Source organism: Haliotis rufescens, unplaced genomic scaffold (genome assembly GCF_023055435.1).
Source record: "Haliotis rufescens isolate VD_foot unplaced genomic scaffold, xgHalRufe1.0.p SCAF_4, whole genome shotgun sequence".
In the NCBI taxonomy this organism is placed as follows: domain Eukaryota; kingdom Metazoa; phylum Mollusca; class Gastropoda; order Lepetellida; family Haliotidae; genus Haliotis; species Haliotis rufescens.
In genome coordinates, this window is record NW_025964112.1 from 65,469,805 (window position 1) to 65,486,389 (window position 16,585).

General features: G+C 42.7%; 1 protein-coding gene across 1 annotated transcript; it reads right to left on the reverse strand.

Annotated features, from left to right (window-relative positions):
- Positions 1 to 736: 736 nt before the first annotated feature.
- LOC124114738 (zygotic DNA replication licensing factor mcm6-like) lies at positions 737 to 15,844 on the reverse strand. Its single transcript, XM_046475450.2, has 16 exons — positions 15,684 to 15,844; positions 14,143 to 14,286; positions 13,847 to 13,957; positions 12,910 to 13,072; positions 12,377 to 12,516; positions 11,035 to 11,147; positions 9,839 to 9,984; positions 9,239 to 9,389; positions 7,186 to 7,577; positions 6,724 to 6,879; positions 6,020 to 6,148; positions 4,641 to 4,802; positions 3,964 to 4,081; positions 2,459 to 2,623; positions 1,605 to 1,744; positions 737 to 1,220 (listed from the first exon to the last, which is right to left on the reverse strand). The coding sequence occupies exons 1-16, from the start codon at positions 15,773 to 15,775 to the stop codon at positions 1,095 to 1,097; spliced, it is 2,448 nt and encodes an 815-aa protein (XP_046331406.2). The 5' UTR covers positions 15,776 to 15,844; the 3' UTR covers positions 737 to 1,094.
- Positions 15,845 to 16,585: the final 741 nt, after the last annotated feature.

Below are 16,585 nucleotides of genomic sequence, written 5' to 3' on the forward strand. Positions count from 1 at the left end.
GGACAACAGCCTCCAACATGGATGACTGACCTCCAACAAGGATGATTGATGTCCACACAGGACAATAGCCTCCAATGTGGATGACTGACCTCCAACATGGATGATTGATGTCCACACAAGACAACAGCCTCCAATGTGGATGACTGACCTCCAACATGGATGATTGATGTCCACACAAGACAACAGCCTCTAACGTGGATGACTGACCTCCAACATGGATGATTGATGTCCACACAAGACAACAGCCTCCAATGTGGATGACTGACCTCCAACAAGGATGATTGATGTCCACACAGGACAACAGCCTCCAATGTGGATGACTGACCTCCAACATGGATGATTGATGTCCACACAAGACAACAGCCTCTAACGTGGATGACTGACCTCCAACATGGATGATTGATGTCCACACAAGACAACAGCCTCCAATGTGGATGACTGACCGCCACACAAGACAACAGCCTCCAACATGGATGACTGACCTCCAACATGGATGATTGATGTCAACACAGGACAACAGCCTCAAACGTGGATGACTGACCTCCAACATGGATGATTGATGTCAACACAGGACAACAGCCTCCAACGTGGATGACTGACCTCCAACATGGATGATTGATGTCCACACAAGACAACAGCCTCCAACGTGGATGACTGACCTCCAGACAAGAAAAAAGCCTCCAATGTGGGTCAAAGGACGTTCACACACAACATTGATCCAACAGGACACAGAACATATTGAATGACCATTTTATTGCAAATGATCTGTATGAACATGAGCCAGATATATACAAAGTCTTCAAGAACAATCCATGTTGTCTTGAGACATCGAGAGCAACTGTCGCTGGATCCATCTTCTTCACATCCCCTCACTACCCTTGCTGTCGGGGAGCACTCCTAGATGCACAGCTCACACGAGCCCACCTGTACATTATGGAACATATCTACAACTTCCTGTCAAGTTCCATCCCTCTATTCCAAGGGTGAAAGTCTCACAAATCGGCACCGTCTGCCTCAAATTAATCCCTGCACAAGTCAATGTTCAGAATTGGTTGCACTTTCAATGACTGTCCACGCCCCATCCATGGAGTCGTCTACACGTCGGCCACATAGTTGGGATGCACCACAAGGATGGGATCCTCCTCCCTGATCAGGGCCTGTGTGTCGTGCTTCGATTTGGGCTTCATCCCAGTCTGTGTAAGCTCAATCAGAACGTGATCCTGCAAAAACAAATGTTCCGTTCAAAACTTCAGGAAGCAGCTCCATAGTTCAATGCTAACCTTCTGGCCTATGGACTATCAATCTTACAATAACATTTGCTCTGCTGGTTAGTTTTCCATCTGGAAACTAAATATTTCCCTCCAGACTTCTGGGTCTCTTGTTTCAGGTATTGTTATAAAGCGGTTTACAAAACAAGTATTCATTACAAAAGAATCACAATCAAGAACACTCTCTCTTCCCGGTTTCCACTAAATAAAATAATAAACAGGGCCTTATTATGCCGTTTGGCAAGAAAATGTATGCAGTGTTCCTGTTCTGAATACAAATCCGAACAGAGCCTCCCCCACTTTTGCGAATGGCTTCCATGAAATGTTTCCACTTACATGATGCACAAGTCTCTCCACAACTTTCTCAGCTATAGTTTTCTTCTCCATTAGTTCAGCCTCCGAATCGATCTCTTCCTCCATCTCTGCCAGGTACCAGCTGATTAACTCGCTCTTCCTCAGACCAACACTCTCGCCACCTGTGCACACACAGTCTTGTACATGAACACGTTTTTATGACTTCAAGTAGACAATACAATAACTTGCATTCTGTAATTTTGTTGTTATATGTCTATCTTTTTGCACAGAAAATGTGTTCACTGCATACCAGAATATACATTTTCCAGAGGCAAGGGCGTTAACTGACTGTAAAAGTCATGTTTCCGCCCTTGCCGAACCTGGCTGAATTGTCTGGGCTCGTTCGTAGTGCCACAAGTTATGTCCCTTCTATGTCCCTCACCTCTAATATCACTTAAATTTGCTTCAAATACAAAGGTGGCTCTCAGCCAGGATGATCTGATCAACAATCGAGAAGTATATTGTAATGAAACGGGTCTTGAACACCTTGATCAAAAACATTAAATGATTTGGAAAATATTTTTGACTCCAAGTTGGGCGGTACACATGCTTTGTAAATCCTGCAAGCAATTCTGTATGGCAGTTTACAATATGGATGTCGACATTATCACACAATTTTGATGTGACTATGCATAGACTCGTTAGTCCAGCCAAAAACTAACTCCAGCCTAGTTTGGCATGGGTGGGAACAGCACTTTTATAGTCAGATAACTCCCTTACCTTGGGAACATGAAAGAAATAGGGTAAATCAGTCCAGTGCTTTCACAGATGTTTACAGATTATAAAAAGCTTCCTCGGACTTTGGATCCAGGGGAGATAACTCTGCCGCCTCTCACCTGCTGTGGGAACCTCTTCTTCCTCCTTGCGTTTCATCTGCAGCACCATGAGGTTGGCCATCTGCTTGTACTCCTCGTACGTCAGCTTCAGGCCCTTCTTCTGGGCCGCTGCCGGCTCCACCGGCGTTGGCGTTGTGGACTCCTCACTTACAGGCTGAGACTCCTCTGAGGAGGGAAGACAGTTCGGGGTAAAGGAAAAGTTACTTAAAAGTCACCACCAGTTGAAGGAGCAGGCAATGCCTTTCTCTGGTTACATAATTAAAACACCCATTTCAGGGTCAGATAAACCAGTCGCTGCCAGCATGAACAATGATCAACTCTTCAAGGGCCGATGACACTCAATCAGCTGGTCAAACACTGCAACTACCTGACCCTGACATCAATCAATTCTAAAGGCTGAATGAGGTATTGGAGTACTCTCATTCTGTCCAACAAGCATGAAATACACATATCCCCCACCAATATGACATGTCTGGTTGTGTTCAAGAAATATCGTATGGTTTTCAAGATCTGCTCCGGAAACAAGCACTACCGCCATTTTCCATCGGCTTCCATCAGCTTCCAACGACTTCGAAAATGGCATCTTCCCGAGGCAAGTGACCTAACTGATCATAAAAGTCCAGTTTCCAAACTTGCGGAACAAGGCGGGAATTCCTTGACTCAATTGTAGCGCCACCAGTGGCTATTACGAGTTATGCCCCTTCTATGCCTATCACATTCAACCTCTTGTATCACTTGCATTGCTTCAAACAAAATGGCAGCCCCAGTCAAGACGATCTGATCAATAATCAAGATCTACATTGTGATAAAACGAGTCTTACATTGCAAAGTGCATATCATGCGAGCACCTTGATTAAAAACATGAAAAGATTTAGAAAATATCTGTTGACAACAAGTTGGCAGTGCAAATGCTTTACAAATACTGCAATCGACCAAAATCTGCATGACAATTTACCAACTGGATTTTGATTTCGTTGCGCGATTTTGATTGGACTATGCATAGATTTGTTAGTTCAGCCAAAATGTAACTCCGTAATGCCAGCCTAGTTCAGCAAGGGTGGAAACTGGACTTTTAAAGTCAGTTAACTCCCTTGCCTCGGGAAGATGCCATTTTCGAAGTTTTTGAAGCCATGGAAAACTGGAAAAAATTTGTTTTTTTAAATCCCAATCTTTCAAAAGGCACCAGTTAACCACTAGACCTATCTATGTGCCAAGTATGGTTAAGATCTCTCTCATGGTTTTTGAGTTCTACTCTGGAAACGAAATGTGACGGTTGGACGGACGGACAAGCACCCATTCCTAAATAAACATAAACAGCACCACAATGAGACACAAACAGAATCATGTCCACTTGCAAATAGGATTATACATCCATGTTAAAGTGTGAGTTACAACAGTTAGAGGATTACAAGAGGTATGTGCTTTGTGGTCCCTACCGACCTGATGGCCATTCATTCAAGTGTAGACCACACTTAGTCTCAGCGTTCATTCTGTCTGCAACGTACCTTCAACCTCCATGTCCTGCTCTGCCTGCTCCTCCTCCAGATGGATGTCGGGCTGCTCGACACGGATGATGGACTTGTTCAGCAGCCGGAACGCTTCCTTCACATGCTTTGGCTGCACCTGGACATGAGTGAGTGAGTGAGTTGGGTTTAACGCCGCTTTTAACAGTATTCCAGTTATAACGCGGCGTGTCAGCTTAATGTGGGAGGAAAGCCCAAAGTGACGCAGGTCTTAGACGTTTACCACTTCGGTGTAACCCACGAGCACGGGTATGGTGCTGACAAACCTAGAAACATAATCGGGGCGAACCGGGATTCGAACCCACAATCATAGGTTTCTGGCGTGCCCAAGGGACGCAACTCTGCACAGCGAATCGCGGCGCCTTAGACGACTGGGCCACCCGTGCCCCCACCTGGACATGAGGGGTGACAGGGGGAGTGAGACATGTACTAACTGTACCAACATATATGGAGTACAATGGAAATGTCTGTTAGCGCTAAGATGATTGGAACTCTCATACTTTAACATAGACTTATGACAATCATAGCGCTGAGATAAGTTTGTGGATTGGAGGACAAATTAACCCTAATTCACTGTGTTTGTAACATTTACAGAATATAATCGGCTATTAAAATTTTCACTTCTGATTTCACTCGACAGAGGAAACAGCTAGTTGTACCTCGTCTTGGCAGTGCATCCTGGCCATGCCCTCCGACAGTCGGATCATACTCTCCAGCTGCCTCACGGTGATCCTCCACGCCGACTTGGCCGCCCCCGTGCCGTCGCGCTGCCGCAAGCGCTTGTACTCCTCTATCATGTACTCCTGGGACTCCTTGTTGATCTGGGGACACAGCACCTGGTCATTACTCTGGCCACTAAATCACCCCAGGAGGGATTTCCAGAGGTAGACATTTCAAATTGTTAGCAGCAGCAAAACCTATTACAGCAATGTATAGTTTCTTATGTAACTGACCAATACATATACAGTGCAGAGGGAGAGTGTCATGTTGAGAGAAGGGCAGTAGGGGCCCGGCAAATATGTGCAGAGGGAGGGTGGCAGGTTCAGAGAACAGCACCAGATTTTCCGCAAATATGTGCAGAGGGAGGGTGGCATACTCAGAGAAGGGCAGTAGGTTCAGGAGATGAGGTGCAGGGGAGGGAGGTATATTCAGAGAACAGCAGTGGGTCGGCAGATGACAAGTGCAGGGGGTAGGGGGACATCTTTCCAAGGCAATGGAGTTAACTGACTATAGAAGTCCAGTTTCCACCTTGCCAAACTATACTGGAGTTTCGTGGCTTGATCGCAGTGCCACTAGTGGCTATTATGAGTTATGTCCCTCCTACTGACCAATCTGATTACTTGCATTTGCTTCAAACCAAATGGCACCACCCAGTCAGACGATCTGATCGATATTCGAGATTCACAATGTTACAAAACAAGTCTTAATACCTCGTGAAGTGCATGAAATCACTTGAGCACCTTGATTAAAAACATTACAAGACTTGGAAAATATCTGTTGATATCTAGTTGACAGTACACATGCTTTGCAAATCCTACAATGGACCGAAATCTGCATGTTGAAATCAGTGTTACTTACAAACCAGATGTTGAATTTTGTTATGCAATTTTCATTGGACTATACATAAGTTTTTGCTGGACTAACAAGTCCAACTCCAAAATATTCCAGCCTAGTTTGGCAAGGATGGAGACTGATGGTAAAATTTGGCTTGGACCAGGAATTCATGTGACTGTCAGTCCCTGTTGGACCAGCAAATGAAGTACCGTAAAATCTTTGTTGTTGAACAAACATTGGCTGTAATCAGTAAAGTAGTTTCAAACCCAAGATTCCGGGGGAAAAGAGAAAATTGTGACTGAACTTAAGTTACTTCAGTGATGACGTCATTGAATTTGTCAGCCATGAATGTAGACAGTAAAACAGGGTAAAAATTGGGACTGGCAAAAATAGGGGGGTGGGGGGGCCTGGTAAGTTTCAGACTTGCCACCACTCCCACCGGGACTGGCAGTATCACAAGCCACCAGGAACACGGTCTCCTCACCTTGGGCTTGAACTGTCGGGCAAACATGAGGTAGCGTGTGATCTCCTCCACGCTGTACACCCTCTCCACTGACTCTTCCAGGTGACTGTGCAGGTCCACGATCCGACGTGCGATGGCGTAGTCCACAACCTTAACACAACTCGTGCATCAGACAACAGTTCACAACCTTAACACAACTCGTGCTTCAGACAACTTTGTTTGTTTGTTTGTTGTTTAACACCACACTCAACAATATACCAGCTTCATGACATCCTTCTGTAAATAATCGAGTCAGGACCAGACAATCCATGAGCATCGATCTACCTGATTCGGCTGCAATGACATGCATCAACCAAGTCGGCAAGCCTGAAGCTGAACCCGTTAGTCGCCTCTTATGACGAGCAAGGGTCTCTGAAGACCAATTGTAACCTGGATCTTCATGGGTCAGAACTAAGTACAGATGGATTATGCATAGTTTTAATAGTTTTAATGGCACGCTTTCCGTACTTTCACTGTACTTTCCTGTACAAACCAGTGAGAGCAGTCTGACTAGAGGTAGGCACTATACAACTGTCATTAGCTAAGTTACTGAGTGACCCTGGCTACTATATAAAAAACACCTCATTCGAAGCGGTGGATTGGTCACAGACATTAAACTGTTGTGGTGATAGGAAGTATTACTTCAAATTATGGTATGCTAGGCTGTATTATCAACTGTATCTCACCTCATTGCACTCGTCAACGAGGACGAAGAAAAGGTCAAATCTTGACATGATGGGGGCTGTCAAGGTGATGTTCTGCTTCAGGGATTTAGTCCGGTCGTACCGGCCGCCAATGGGATTAGCTGCTGCTAAGATTGATGTCCTTGCATTGAGTGTCGCCTGCAACCAATCAACATTATAGCAACACACAGAACAACGAAAAATGGAGAACACTCAACGTTACCTGGAGAATAATGAACTACAGAGAACACTCAACATTACATGGAGAATAATGAACTACAGAGAACACTCAACATTACATTCTGAGTGGAAACTTCCGGTCACAATAGCAGAGTAGTGACAGCATCAGATTGTTTAGTCTTGAAGATTAATATTAATTTTCTCTGGATATGTCAAAATTGCTGTGGCGTTAAACAAAACTAGCCCATCAAATACTTCTGATTTAATGTTTGGTTTAAACCTCACCCTGACTCCAGCCTTGGTGATGGAGATGGTCTGTTGTTCCATCGCCTCGTGAATGGCCACCTGATCCTTGGGGTCCATCTTGTCAAACTCGTCAATACAACACACGCCATTATCTGCCAGCATCAGGGCGCCAGCCTCGATCACAAACTCATGTGACTCCTCATCCTTGACGACTGCAGCTGTGAGACCGGCGGCACTACTGGCTTTCCCGCTGGTGTACACTGCGCGGGGGCTGAAGTCTTCCACTTGCTTCAGGAACTGACTCTTGGCGGTACTTGGGTCACCCACAACACAGATATTGATGTCCCCACGGAGGTTTGTGCCTTCAGTTGTCACTTTTGGCACCCCACCAAACAACATGAGTAGAATGCCTCGCTTTATCTCGTCACTTCCTGCATGTGGTAAAGAAAACAGTCAGGAGAGAAGCCACAGCTGTGTATAGGACACACAGAATCAAGTGAGAAGAGGTCAGGTTCTCTACATTTCAGGTTCTCGAGATTTGTTTAAAACGCAAAATGAAAACGCATTGTTCTTGAACCACATGAATCTTTCTCATGAGCAACTTGGCAATCTTAACTTAACCATATTAGTGAGTGAGTGAGTTGAGTTAAAATTTAATGTCACATCGGCAATATTTCAGCAATATCGTCACGAGAGGTTATACATTAAAAATAGGGGTGTCACGAAAAATCTAAATATCTATATATTGCTATTGGTAAGCACGTAAAGTCAATTAATCGATTGTTAAATCAGTTTTCGATCAATAGTATTGATTTTAGTTAGGAATACTGATAGTTTCGATTGTATTTTCCATATCAATAAAATACATGCAATGCTGTTCAAATTTGTTTTTCTATTGATCATGAGTGGTCGTAATTTACACATGGTAATGTGGAAGTTTCTTTTTCTTAAATTATGAGGGTAAAGAAAAAACAAATCAGTCATATCTCAAACTTTATTTTTTCTTTGTTGTTATGGTTATCACATTCAAAGGAAACTTCAGTTCCAAGGTTCAATTCAACTCAAGTATGATATACTGAAAACTATCAATACTGATCGCAATAGTTTCTTTCGATATCAATAGTTATCACAATTGTGATTTCCAGACCAATAGTCACCCCTAGTTGAAAATTCATATATTAAGATTAAATAAACAAAAACCTGATGGACAGTAAAATAAGTAGAATATCACAGCAATCTTATTAAAATCAGATCTTAGTTCTCATTACCGCTAAACAAAGATCTGAGGACATCCCATTACGGGTCACGTCAGACCAACCTTGCGCAAACTTTGACTGACCAATGGAATGACCAATCAGAAGGCAGCTTTTTCATGCTTTACGGCACTAATTTCAAATTGCCGACTACGCTTTGAAACATATTTTGACAAATTCTCGATTACAAACTAAAAACCTAAACCAAAGAACATTCTGGAATGGCTAATAGATGGTCTAGATTGTATGGATTCAGTTGTTAAACCCCTAACTATCTTACGGAATACCCCGTGTTAAAGTTTTCGAGGTTGTATGATTAGAAATCACATTCCGACTGTCACTGTCATGATCTGGTAAGCGACGCTCTGATTGGTCGGATGAAAGGTCGTTCTGACGTGACCCCAAATGGGATGTCTTCAGATCTTTGTTTAGCGGTAGTGAGAACTGAGGTCTGATTTTAATGACATTGAATATCACAGATTAATACTTAAAACTAGCATACTACAATATAGATATCCCTATATGTAACAATACATAATAAAAAAGGGCTATAGATCACCAGCAGCTGAAGGTGGATCACCATGCTGTCCATGGGGACCCCAGCCTGATTTTACATCATCCTGTCAGGTGTTGGCAATTGCTGTCAGGAAACAATTACCCCCAATGACGTGGTCTTACATACCCTCTCTGGGGGACAATCATTTTACACTACTACAACCCCCATCAAGGGTACCGCCACTAACAATCCAAGTAAACTAATTTCCTTCAACCAAGTCTAAAAAGTTATTAAGGACATTTGCACTTGTCATAGCCATATCGTATTGTTCTGACAGACTCACCGTGTATTGTTGGGAAGAGACTAGAGCAGAGGTTCTGGTACAGAGCTTTATCTTGACTCATCTCGTAGACTTTCTGCCATTCCTCATCTGTCATCTGCTTCTTGATGGTCTCGGCCGTCATTTCCTCATCTCCCATGTTTCTTCCACCAAACTGGGGACAACAGTTACACAGTTGTACACAACAGACAACTTAACAATTTGACACCTGTTTATTTTCTAGGACATAGTGTTTGCAATCTAAAGATATTTAAAATGCTAAGGCTGGTATAGGAGAATGTCCTGATCTAAATTTGTAACAATCATAAAACTGACATCTCTTAACAGAATCACCACACTTCTAACGTCTTGTATGTGATCTATATATGCTCATAACAACGTACTCCTGTCCTTCCCTGACCTCTGCTTTGATAGAAACCTGTTTATAAATAAGACAACATTCATCAGCCAAGTGAGTCTTAGGCCCTTGAGGTATTTCAGTCTAGGGATCCCTAAAACGTTTGGTGTTAAGTTAATGACCCGTTGGGCTCACTGACTTTTATCTTTAACTTTGACTGCTGCATCCATAACCTGTAGTTGGTAGGGGATGAGGATGCTACTCACCCTAGGGTTGCTTTGTGTGACAGTGCAGGCCAGGAAGGAGAGTCTGTACGTGAGGTCCCGCACCCCGAGTGCCTTCAGACCACGCACACCCTCGGTCTCGTAGCCATCATTACCCCGTACCCGTGACGACGTCTCCGATTGAGCACCTACAAATGCAAGTCACTGCTGATTTATTTTGAATATTTTTTGGTAGTTTAACACCGCACTCGGCAATACTTCAGATATATGACAGCGCCTGTAAATAATTGAATCTCATCCAGACAATCATGTGATTGACATCATGAACATCAATCTACGCTGTCTGGATACGATGACATGCATCTACCAAGTCAGCAAGCCTGACCACCCCATCCCGTTAGTCGCCTCTTACAACAAGCATAGTCGCCTCTTACAACAAGCATAGTCGCCTTTTATGGCAAGCATGGGTTGCTGAAGACCTATTCTACCCTGGAATGATGTTGTGAACAAAGATCCATGCACCAGGGTACGATGACATGCCACCAAGTCTCAGAGTCAGACCATCTGATCTATTTGGTCACCTTTCAACCTATGTTGGTGTTCAATTCTAAGCTGTTATGAATTTTACATTATTACTTGTGATATTCTATCGTTGACATTTTTAGCAACTTAATATAGATTCAGGACAAAGAACTCATTATTAGGTAAAGTCTTCTTACTGTAGGATACCTAGAACATGGGGAAGGCTGCCTTAGGTGAGCGTTTTAAAAAGTGCCCCTGGCAGGCAAAAAATTTATTTTGTTCAAAATTGGGATTTTCTGAAAGTTTGTATTTTTTTAAATTCAAAGGTATTTTTAATTTAATGCAATAATTTAAAACGAAGCATTAGTTCCAAATTTGGATTTTTTATTGACATTTGCAGGAATCTTGGGGGCAAATATGAGCCTGTGAGCAGGTCTAGATAGATCCCTGTCTTGTAATTACTGAGATTGTGGTCAACAAATGATTCAAGAGGCTCTGTGTAGCTCACCTGGATAATTTATTTGAGCATTGGCTGAGATCATACGTGCTTCAATTGTTTTAGCTTCATGAATCTTGTGTTTTTGAAAAGGCAAAAGGTTCCTGAAACGAAGTATTCCAGCAGCCAGTTCACAAAGTTCTGTTCAGGTGAGCTACACACTGGGAGTGACGATGATGATACTCAGCATCTACAACAAGGGACACCTGGTTCTACTGACCTGGGACGGACATGCTGCCAACGTCTGGGATCACGATCAATGTGCCGGTGAAGTCACAGCGGTCGCCGGCCTGTGCCGACTCCACAGATTCAGCTCGTAACACCACCTCCACGCTACAACAGATCACAGCTGTCATTCCTCAAGTCAAAAGTACCGACGTCGTCATATTACACATCACTGACATCAAGCCATTGATTGACTGATTGTTGTTTAACGCCGCACTCAGCAATATTCCAGCTATGTGACGGCGGTCTGTAAATAATCTAGTCTGGACCAGACAATCCAGTGATTGACATCATCAGCATCGATCCACACAATTGGGATACGATGACATGCATGAACCAAGTCAGCGAGCCTGACCACCCGATCACGTTTGTCGCTTCTCACGACAAACATAGTGACATCAAGCCATTACAGTTCTCAAATTGTTACAACTGAAATGTTGGCATAAACTTACAAAGTGTAATCACGTTAGCAGTTTTGAACAGTCCTCCCACCATATTGTTCAGCGTACACACAGGATAGTACCTACTAGGGCTGGGACGGGTAACTCGGGTACTCGGGTCGGGTGGGTCCTGAGTAGGACCTGGGTACCCACAGTACTACCCGGACCCGTAGTTAGTCACGAGACATATTGTTTAATGACAAAAACTCACTGGAGCTCAGTGGTTACACTACAAGTTGCTAATGTTCCCATTTCTTTCTGATGATGCACACATTCCTCTTGACTTGTATATGTTTGAGTAAAGATAAAGCTTCAGTCAACTTCAGTGTACGCATGATTTTATCGTTTCATAGGAGACCATATATCTATTATATGGTCTCTGGTTTCAAACATGTATCTAAACAGTTTTTGCAAGGGCTACAGTTAAACTATTTCCAGTTAGACATTGTGTTCCCAACGCTTGAGACCTACAGTGGGTACCTGGGTAGGGTCCGGTAATAGGGGGTTGGGTACCCGGGTAGTAAATTTGGACTCGTCCCAGCCCTAGTACCTCCTCTTAATCGGTCTGTTGATACAAGGTGAAATGGGGTTGAACATCGTGTTCAAGATTATTGCACGTCTATGCAGCATCGTGCATGTGTGTATGTGGTTGCTTGTAGAAGGATGAGCTTATGCTGTTATTTAATAGTGCCAAAAGTCATAAAGGCAGGGAACAAGAACTATCTCTTTTAGTATGATGTGGCTAGGGATCGAAACATCAACCTTCTTCTCTCCGGGCAAACGCTCTATCCACTACACAATGGAGGTGGTCGGATACAAAAGAGGTGTTGTACCCAATCAGTGTCAAATGGACAGTCAGTATTTCACTGAACATGCAACACAGTGTGTGGCTCGTACCTTCTGGGGATGCTTCCGCGGGGAAGTTCCGCCTGTGTCTCCTGAATCCGGACTTTCTGGAAGTCTACGAAGCGAGATTTGTTCACATCCAGCATGAAACGTGTCCGGTTGTTGCAAACTGGATTCCGGCAAATGGTTGGCTGCAAGTAAGAGTTATCTCCACTTAATTAAGATAGTACTTCAAAAGCTTGAAACAACTAGTTATACTACTGGTTTCAGATCTATTCAGTCTGAACAATTTCAGAATGCTTCTTAAAATTTGTGATAAAGAAAAAAGTTCTGAGTCAAAAAAAAAAGCCCTGCTCATAAAAGTCCATACATAAACACTAAAATCTACTGAAAACATTGTCAGGTGATAGGTTCGGGTATTCGACACAAAAGCTTTGGCACAGACTGAGAAGGTGGGAAATCTTTTCAGCATGTCACATTGTTTGTCTCTGGTTTGTTGAGCAGCTAATGAATACACTTAATTTTAACAACCTATATCCATCATAAACTCACTTGTAAATCATGGTGGGTCAAATTGTCCATACCTGTGTGTATTTAAACTGCTGCTCTACATCCTTCATGACAGTTCTACAGTCCAGACACATGAATGTTCCGGACACAAGTTCTGGATGGACTGGGTGGGTTCTAACGACTTGACCTGTGATCCGCAGCATAGTCCCGATCTTGGCTGTAGTCATCTCCCGTACTCTGTAATCAAGGAGGACAATCAGCATCTACTGAATAGCGAGGGAAGAGTAGCAGCACTACAAGCACAGAGTCCTAGTAGACACCGGGCTCTTAGCGATAGTTTAAAAGTCGTATTCACTCAGGTATCGCTGTAAGGCGACACACTGCAAGGTAAACAAGGCAGTCATTACACTGATCTTGGACAATCACATCAAAATCAGAATTTAGTGCTCGCTATTACACCAAAGGTCGAAAGACATGTCATTACAGGTGACAACCTTAAACAAACTTTGAGTGACCAATGAAATGACTAACAAGAAATCGACATTTTCCCATCAGAAAGTAGCTTCTTCAAACTTTACGGCACTAGTTTCGATTGGCCACTTCCATTCCAGATTTAGTTTGAAAAACAAATTATTATGACCAAATTCTTGATTCAAACTTTGAAAACTAACCAAAAGAAAGCTCTGGGATATCTTTTCTTTCTTTGTTGTTTTAACGTCGCATTCAGATATATTCCAGCTATATGACGACGACAAGCTTGACCACCCGATCTCATCAGTCGCCTCTTACGACAAGCATAGTCGCCTTTTAGAGCAAGACAGGGTTGCTGAAGACCTGTTCTACCCAGGATCTTCACGGGTCCTGGAATATCCAATCGATAGGCCAGATTGTATGGCAGTACTTTCAACAAGCTAAGGAAAGTATTCCATTTCAAATGTTTATCACATTGAATTGAGTGATGGATACCAATTTCATCCTTCAGAAATTAAACAAGTTGTCAGGTAAACTCACTTGAGTCGTGTGGGGACATCGGTGAAGCTGACATAGAACTCCTTGGCTGGGGGGATCTGGCCCCAGTCCTTGGCGTAGTTCTTGAGTGCCCGGCACAAGTACGGGTACACCCTGTGATCATACAGAAGATTGGCATTGGAAAAAACATTGTCAACATGAGATGTAATTCAATCCACTACCATCGTCAACATTCCTAACCTTAACAGGATGTAAAGAACGATTCAGGAACAATTCAACACTTAAATTAAGAATCACTTCACAATGTTTATACACATGACAGAGCAGCATCCTCCCACCTGTAGTATTCCTCCAGGACGGTTGTCGCCAGCTGTTGGTTGTAGCGCTCCACATCCTCAAAGTTGACAGTGAGAGTGTTGCGCTCAGGGCGGATGAGCTCTTGCACTTCAGGCAGATACTTGGCCTCCCCATCAACCGCAAACCTGAAAAGTGGGGAATATCACATGAATAATTGAGAATATCACATGACTAGTGGGGAATATTACATTAAATTAGGAATATCACATGAATAGTGGTTAATATCATATGAACAGTGGGAAATATCACATGACTCGTGGGGAATATCACATGAATAGTGGTTAATATCATATGAACAGTGGGAAATATCACATGACTCGTGGGGAATATCATAAATAGTGGAGTATATCACATGAATAGCGGGGAATATTACATGAATAATACTTGCTGAGAGTTGCTATTAAAATCAATTGCTTAATAACGCCTGTGTTCCTGTTCTGGAGATCTATCAATATATTGACTGATACCAAGTGAGAGATACTTGTTCCAAAGGTCTAAGTTGTCAGCAATAAAACCTGACATGAGCATTGAATCTTGTTCTACATAAGCCTTATTAGTATTTATAGTGTTATTATAGTTAGCGACCCCGCCCAATTTGGGCGTGTGCTGGTCCTACAGAATTTGCAGACAGTGACGACAAACAACATTCATTCACTTATTTCACTATTGTACACACACAGGATGGACAGGATGGTCAGGTTTGGGGACTTGGTTGATTGAGTGCCATCATACCTGACGGAGTGGATCGATCACTGGATTGTCTGGTTCGACTCAATTATTTACTGGTGGCAGTCATACAGCTGGAATATTGCTGTGCGCAGATTCAAACAACAAACAAGCAAATCACTCAAGTTGATCTCTTCTATCATAACCAACAGACAATATTATGATCATACTCTTCAGTCCAAGAGCATTACAATTTGAGCTCAAAAACTGTAGCTACACTGGGAAATGTACTCAGGTGATGTTGGAGACAAGGAGATGGACCTAGCTCTGCTTCATCAGCACGGATCTACAGCATGCTAGCTGTACGGCTAAGGTCTACCCTGGCTATAGCCAGCATGTAGCCTAGAATTATGCGCCAACATTTTGCACATTAACTTTTCAAATGATCAGCGATCTAATAGTAACAATGCTATAAAATATTTACTCCATGTCTAATTGTTTGGTTTTTTTTAGAATTTGTAGATGCTCTCAAGTCTGTCACATATACATGGGTGAGCTAGACCTAGGCCTTTATATTTCGGACGGACCTTCAACAGGTCGATCACTGTTATGGTGGGACATAGATGATAGTACATATTGTACATTAGAACGCACATGACTTTTTGACATACACTACCATGCCATATACCCACAACTTTTTTCTCGCACACCAATATATAAATATCGGCTAAATATCAGCTGGTGGTGCATGACTACTTGATCGGAGTCGAGATCGAAAACTTTGGTAATAACTTAGGCTAGAGTCATTGGCAAAATGTCGCATATGTGTGTGTGTTTTGGGTTCAGATATACTCACTCTTCTAGAAAGTCCTGAAATAACTTTTGACATCTCTCTCCAACTTGATCTTTGACTTGGTTCGTCCTAACAGCCTGATCAGCGACATCCATGGCGATAGATCACAACTTCTCTCAGGCGAGGTGTACACAAAGCCTGTTTCCCGCGAAATTTGGTCACATGGTACAAGTTCTCCCGCGGTTGCTGACACAGAGGTCATGCATGTTTAATGTCATGAATATTCAGCAGCTTGTGTCGGTGTTGAGGGAGAGACGCGCTTTACATTATCACGTTTTAATAAGATTTCAGTTTTGCTTTGTGGTGTATTTCATGTGTAGTTGACAGAAATGAGGGCGTATAATATTGGTTCATATTCAGAATCCAAGAATTATATCTTTACCGTATTATGTTTTGTTCTGTTTGTTGTTTACGTCGCACTCAGCAACATTCCAGCTATATGACGACAGTCTGTATATATCCAGTGACAATCCAGTGATTAATATCATGAGAGTCAATCCACACTATTGGGATACGATGACATGCATCAACCAAGTCAGCGAGCTTGACCACCCGATCCCGTTAATTGCCTCTTACGACAAAGTAAAGTCACCTTTTAAGGCAAGTATGGGTTGCTGAGGACCTATTCCACCCCGGATCTTCACGGGTCGTATCGTATCTTATTTGAAACGTTTCACAGCTGAAACATTTTTTCAACTCGCATACATTAAGGTTTATAGACCACATATATCTTGCAATTATTGTAATACACTCGTGATATTGTGAAATAACAATATTTCATCAAATCTGAGTTTTTATATCTAGATTTTTATCAATTTAACTGTGATATATATTACACCATGCTTAAAACACTGAAGTTGGAATATTGATGAATGTGGTTTATTAGCTTTACAGAAATTGCCACG

Excerpts from the sequence above, each read along its gene's own strand:
- LOC124114738 (XM_046475450.2), bottom strand. The coding sequence starts at position 15,775 with ATGGATGTCGCTGATCAGGCTGTTAGGACGAACCAAGTCAAAGATCAA. Across the intron at positions 12,517-12,909 it reads AGCAGTTTAAATACACACAG|CCAACCATTTGCCGGAATCC; the intron begins GTATGGACAATT and ends TCTTACTTGCAG. Across the intron at positions 4,803-6,019 it reads CCCGACAGTTCAAGCCCAAG|ATCAACAAGGAGTCCCAGGA; the intron begins GTGAGGAGACCG and ends CTGTGTCCCCAG.